This window comes from Triticum aestivum, chromosome 2A (genome assembly GCF_018294505.1).
Source record: "Triticum aestivum cultivar Chinese Spring chromosome 2A, IWGSC CS RefSeq v2.1, whole genome shotgun sequence".
NCBI classification, from domain to species: domain Eukaryota; kingdom Viridiplantae; phylum Streptophyta; class Magnoliopsida; order Poales; family Poaceae; genus Triticum; species Triticum aestivum.
This window is the reverse complement of record NC_057797.1, coordinates 6,190,255-6,196,923: the sequence shown is the minus strand read 5'-3', so window position 1 is coordinate 6,196,923 and position 6,669 is coordinate 6,190,255. Positions and strand designations below refer to the sequence as shown.

General features: G+C 45.1%; 1 protein-coding gene across 1 annotated transcript; it reads left to right on the top strand.

Annotated features, from left to right (window-relative positions):
- Positions 1–207: 207 nt before the first annotated feature.
- LOC123184182 (uncharacterized) lies at positions 208–1,651 on the top strand. Its single transcript, XM_044596346.1, has 3 exons — positions 208–521; positions 644–855; positions 1,128–1,651. Exons 1-3 carry the CDS (start codon positions 292–294, stop codon positions 1,322–1,324), a joined length of 639 nt encoding a protein of 212 aa, XP_044452281.1. The 5' UTR covers positions 208–291; the 3' UTR covers positions 1,325–1,651.
- The last annotated feature ends 5,018 nt before the right edge of the window (positions 1,652–6,669 follow it).

The following is a 6,669-nucleotide window of genomic DNA, read 5'->3' as shown; positions in this document are numbered from 1 at the left end:
TCTGGTGACCACTTTTTCTCAAAAGTAGAACAATTTAAACCCTAAGATGTAGACAGGGAAAAACCAACACATGAAACTCTACATTTTTTCAGCAACAAAATTTTAAAATTAAGTAGAGGGCGTTGCCCTAAAAATGCCATATTTTTGTCTAACTAACTTTTTCCTTTTTTTGAGGATCTTTTGTATAACTAACTAGAGAAAGAAAGTACTACGGGCCCAGAAAGGGCGCACAAAGCAACCAGACGCAACTGGGATATTCTTCTTCTCGCCTCCCATCCGCCGCCGGCGAAAATGTTCGCGCTTCGCCGCCAGGCCGCTTCCACCTCCGCTCCACTCCTCCGCCGCCGCCTCCTTTACGCCCAGCCCAATCCCATGCCCCCTCCGCCAACTCCACGGACGCCGTCCAACGATGGCGCGTGGGCCTGGGCCGAGCGCGCGGCCAAGCTCTCCCTGCTGGGGTTCACCGGCGCCGCCACCGCCTGCGCCGTCAGGGACACCTCCGTCTTCCTCGATCGCACCAGGTCCAACGCCCGTCCACTCGCCCGTTTACAAGTTGTGCGGCGTGTACGTAGTTTATGATCTGATCTGCTATCTCCTCGATCCTGCACTCAAATTTTTGTTCGTTTACATACCAAAAAAACAGGGTGGAGTATGTTTCCAACAAGGTAATGGAGATGGCTGCTCAGAACCAGCAGGTAGCGAGCGCGATCGGCGGGCCTATGACGCCGGGGTTCTGGCACAGCATTTCCATTGCCTGGAAGTGGAACCTCGCCAGGCATTACCTCTCCGGCACTCTCCAGGTATCCGGGCCCCAAGGAGACGGCCTTCTTACCTTCCAGGCGGTTCGCTCTAGAGGTGTGTGTTCTTTAGTTTCTTCTTTGTTGACATCTCAACTTACTTATGTGGGTGTCCAAGTGCTCAATAATTGGATTAGGAGCCTTATACTATGTATCTCGATATTGTCGAGATTGTCCACTGTACTGTGTTCCTGCATTGCAGATATATATATTTATTGACAAATAATGTTGATTCCTATTCATGTTTTATGCTGTGCCTTGAGTGCTTATGGATTCTGATTCAACATCACAACCTAATTCTTTTTTTTCATCACATGTTTTTCCTCGCAGATAAATCTTGGTTCCGGTTTCTACGGTACAGCGACTGGGAGATACCCATAATGGATGCCATCCTTGATGTTCGTACTGATGACGGGAAGCACCAAAGAATTACGGTAAGGATTCCAGACAACATGACTGCTCCACCACCTCAAGAGAAGACACGTTATTTCGTCATTACTCAGAACATGATCGCTATCAAGAGGTGATTGTTTTCTATGCATTATCCGTGAGAGAAATAAGTAGTGCACACTAAGTATTACACCTTCTGTTTTTAAATATAAGACATTTTGTCAGTTCAAACTGACAATATGTCTTATATTTAAAAACAGAGGTAGCCAGTACTAGATAAGTAGTCCACATAACGGATGGAGACCAAAGTAAGTGGGACGTTGGATGATTTCCTGATGTACTGAAAGCTCAAATTCTTTTGGAGGTTCATTATTCATAATATCTTTTGCTGGTTCTGGCGCCTGTGATGCATACTTTGTACCAACTCTGAGCTGAACATATTAAGACAAGTTGTTGCTGTGTTACTCTCTATGTGTTAGGTAAATTGGGTAGATGAACCTTACACCACATAACTAGTTGTGCAATAGAACTTAGCCATAAATAATTCGAAATAAAAAGTTCTAACAAAATATGACAAATCAAACTGCAACAACTATGTAGGGCATATTTGAAACTTGTTTTTCCACACAACGCATTACGTATGCCTTGAGGGACAAATAAATTCGACTAGGCTAGGAAACGAGTAGATGTCGACAGCAGCGTCACCGCAGCTCGCATGTCTCGTGAAGACGAGTAATGACTTTCATAGTGTTCCTTGCATGTATCCATGTTTATGTAGCAGCGATCATTTAGCAAGCAACAGTAGCAATAATATTTAGCGGTGCATATCTTTGCCTTGCCGCACACCCTGTTCGGTAGATTGATCTTCTCGTCTTCCATGCTGAAGCCGATGGTTTGGCCTATGGAATAGCATACACATATGAACCACTTCTATATATGCAGTTTCTATATGATTTATAGAGAGACGAGATTTCATACATATAGATCATAGAGAGATACATGCATTGTGCAATGGTGGCGGAGTATAGAAGGTGTCGAAAGAGAAACGCCGGTGCGAGGACGTGGACCGTGTGCTTGTTCATCCTTCTGATCTGATAACAACACTAGCTTCGTACTGACGTGATCTATGGTTGTTGATGAGTAAACTTGCTTGCTGTCAAGTGTCAACAGCTCGCCTATATATAAAAGGAGATAGTAAGAAGGGAGATCCGGTGCTATTAATCGTCCTGATCCCATGCAGAATAAGATCAAGCAATTTATTATCTTAATTCATAAGATCATTAATAGCCACACGTGTATAAATCAATTTCTTAATTTGTGAGATCATTTTTTCCATTATTACACACAAATTCCTGAAACTTGGTAGCGAAATAAGAACTATGATATAGAAATTGCCGTTTCCTGGAGTTATCGATCTCCTGTTTTTAGATACATATACGTTTCCAAACTGTGATGTGGAAATTGCAATTTGCTGGAGTTACCGATCTCCTATTTTTAGATGCGTATGTTTCCAAACTGTGATATAGAGAAAAAAAGTTTTCTAGTGCAGGAAACAATGGCACAAATGGCTTTGTCCTACCGTGCCGAGTCATCGATAGGTGGGAGCCGCTCAGGAGAGGAAGAAAAAGTCGATCGTGTTGAGACACGGACAAAAGTGACCAACTCAAGAGAGGAAGATAAAAAAAATATCCCAAATCAAGCATATAAAAAATATCCATCGGGAGATGGCATTGACGCTGACGCTAACGCTCGCAAGGCGGTTTTGCAGGCAATTTCTAAAAAAAGTTTTTTTTTTCGCGTAGCGTGAAGACCTTCCCACGGTCTTCGAGTCGTTCTTGACTGGCTAGCAAGCACCAGTGGAATTTAACCGCCTTGTGGTCGGGAATCCTTTCTTGTGATGAGCTGTGACTAGGTGCTCTGAAACGTCCTTAAATGGAGGGGCGGTGGGGTAAGGTAATTGAAGTAACTAATTGGTCGGTATTAGATTGCCTCGTTGCCTCCAGGAGAGAGTACTATGAAACCTTAGAAACTTTTGTCTGCCGATAACAATGCATGGAATAGGTCGGACAAGATAATGATTAAGCGCTCGAATTTGTATACACATTCTAAGGGGCGCCGAATTCCCGAGGATCCCACGAGGACCAATAGCAGACGAATGTTCCCAGGAAGGGATGGCATTTGCCTGGCAACCTGCCACCGCGTGATTTTGATCAGATGGTCGTGGTGGCGTTCCCCATGACCTACTCTCTAGGGAACATTCCCTAGATAACATTACCGCAAAAAAAACACTACTACAATTTGGGCATTTGTCCCCAGAACGACAGCAATTTGGGCATGTGTCCCCCTGAAATACCACCCAACAGAAGTCCCACAAAAATACAATTTTGTCTCTTTTTTCCCAAAAATTGTCACATTTTGTAAGGTACCGATTAGGGTATTTTAAGCTGGAGTATGGTAGGGCTGGCCCACCCGTCAGGGTAGACGTGACAAAAAGTCAACGCCATTAACTTTGACTATGATCTCTTGAAATGTAGCGGCAGGCATCAAAGGCCGATCGACGTTGTTGGTGGCACAACATACGTAGCATACAAGCCCTAGAAACTTTTGGCTGCTGGTACAAACATATGGGATAGATCGTGGAACAAGATAAAGCACCTAATTAACACTCAAATTTAAGATACACATATGCTAACCCGGAGATTTGATCATATTCCATTGCATGAGCTTTTGATAATATTCTCCTTTTTTGCGAGGAAAACTATTGTTTTCATTAGTACCTTAATTTTTTATTGTCTAGAGCCCACTAGTTCGGTTAATCCGAGCACTTCATCTATAAGACAAGCAACTACAATATTTTTTTTATTGATCCGAGCCTACTTGTTTTGGAGTATACTTATGTAGTTCATGTGTTCATATTTTTGTTAAAAAAATTGGCATTCCGTCTATTAACTTCAATAGAAAAAACCGCTTTTTGACTGGATTTTACATGCTTCATATGTTTTATTATTTTTAAAATTTAAATTGGGATCACTTATAGCATCTTTGTATTAGTTACTTTTAGCTCCTGTTTACTAATTTCACGTCTTTTTAACTGGATTTTACATACTTCATATGTTTTAGTTACTTTTTAGCTATTGTTTACTAATTTCACACGTCTTTTATAAATTAAGATGTGCCCAACGCGGATATACGATCTGCCTCCAGGGATCTTAATAATTTAAAATGCAACATGATAAATCAAACAACAACTAGCAAGGCATTACTCTTATTACAAACTTGTTTTCCCACAAAGTAAGCCTTACATATGCCATAAGGGGAATAAATATGAAATATGTATGCCAATTTGACTATGCGGGTAAAGGAGCAGGGGTCGTTGTCGCTAGAATGTCTTGTGAAGACGAGGAACAACTTTCCTGGCATAGGTCCATATCGGCATAGCATAGGTTATTTATATGATCGCAGTAGGAAAAATGGTCAAGGCAAAATTTTGCCTTGGCACACAGCCCATTTGGTAGATTGATTTTGCCGTCGTCTATGGCCGTGATGGTTCAGCCTACAAAACAAGAAAAATTCTGTTAAAATACGAGCAACATGTCAGATATGATGTAGTATCGTAAAGTTGTGGATATACTTACTGGATACTTACACTGAGCAATGGTGGCAAAGCATACGAGGTATAGAGACATCAAGGGCAGTACAAGGATGTGGATCGTGTGATTGTCCATCCCTAGCTAGCTCTCTGATGCAACACACGGCACTCGCGAGATGTCATGGCTGTCGATGATGAGAAAATGTGTGTGTTTTACTACAAGCTTGGTTCCTTGTTGTTAACATAAATAGGGCTTGTGTTTTACTCTATGGAAGGGGAGGATGAGAGAAGGGAGATCTGGTATTATAAGTCGTGTTTCATCCAGGAAGAACAAGATCAAGAAATTCTCCATGTGGGACTCAGTAAGTGCTATTTCGCGTGTTATTACTCATTAAGATCCATGCGCACATAAATCTTGATTTTAATTCATACTATCATGTTTTTCTCTTTCTTTAGACACAACTTTTCAAAATTTGGTGGCAGAATAAGGTGAGTGATTCGTGCATGCATGCGCACGATTGTTTGGATCGCAAGATTATAGAGAACTAGTTCTCGTCAAACTCGTTTTCTGTTATAACAACCTAAAACCATGTTTGGATTGTGTAACCAATCCGTGGATATAGAAATCCGAGTTTTACAAAAGCTCAAAAACCGAGCATTTAGAAAAATGACTAATTGATGTTTTCCCATAAACTCGTTTCTGTAGACTTGTAGACTGCGGCCACAAAGTGGTTGAACACGAGATTCACCACAACGTCATCTGCTGGCACCGGAGGAGATCGACACAGCGCCAGTTCCATCGCCGAGCTCGCCAGTTAGGTCCTGGACGCGGTTGTCGCCAAGTGGGACAGCGAGGTGGGAGTGGACGTGTCGGCATCGCCGGTTGGGTCCTGGGCGGTGGGAGCTGCCCCGGCGGGCTCGCCGGTTGGAGCCTAGAGCCCCTGAATGTTGTCACCGGCTCACCGCCATGGTGGGAGCGGCCGCGACGGGCAGGCCGGTTGGGGCCTGGATGGGGTCGTCGCCCTAGTGGGAGCGGTCGTGGTGGGCTCGTCGTTTGAGGCCTGGACATGGTCATCGCCATGTGGGACGGCGAGGCCGCGGCTATGCTCCTCTTCCATGGACCGCGTCAGTCATCACTACAAGCGGCAAAAAATAGACCGCCATGGGCACCTCATGAGGCAGCGATCGACATGAGACCTTGATGACGATTCCATGGTGAAGGAGACGGTGCGGCCGGCGGGCGGAGGTGCAGCGTGTGTTGGGGAACGTTGCAGAAAATTAAAATTTTTCCTACGGTTTCACTAAGATCCATCTATGAGTTCATCTAAGCAACGAGTCAAGGGAGAGAGTTTGCATCTACATACCACTTGTAGATCACGAGCGGAAGCTTGCCAAGGAGATGGTGATGATGGAGTCGTACTCGAACGTGATTCGGATCACCGATGTCCTAGTGCTGAACGGACAGCACCTCCGCGTTCAACACACGTACGGGACGGGAGACGTCTCCTCCGTCTTGATCCAGCAAGGAGGAAGGAGAGGTTGAGGAAGGCAGCTCCAACGGTAGCACGACGGCATGGTGCAGTTGACGCGGCAGTATTCCGACAGGGCTTCGCCAAGCACGTACGGAGGAGGAGATGTGTTGGGGAGGGGAGGGGCTGCGCCTTGAGTTATGGTGTATTGCAGCCCTCCCCTCACCCCTCTATATATAGGGGAAAGGGCAAGGGGGGCCGGCCCTCTAGGGAAAACCCTAGGGGGGGCGGCGGCCAAGGGGTGGGGGGCTTGCCCCCCAAGCAAAGGGGGTGCGCCCCCTTTAGGGTTTCCCCCCCACCCTTAGGCGCATGGGCCCAAGGAGGGGGGCGCGCCAAGCCCACTAGGGGCTGGCTGCTATCCCCA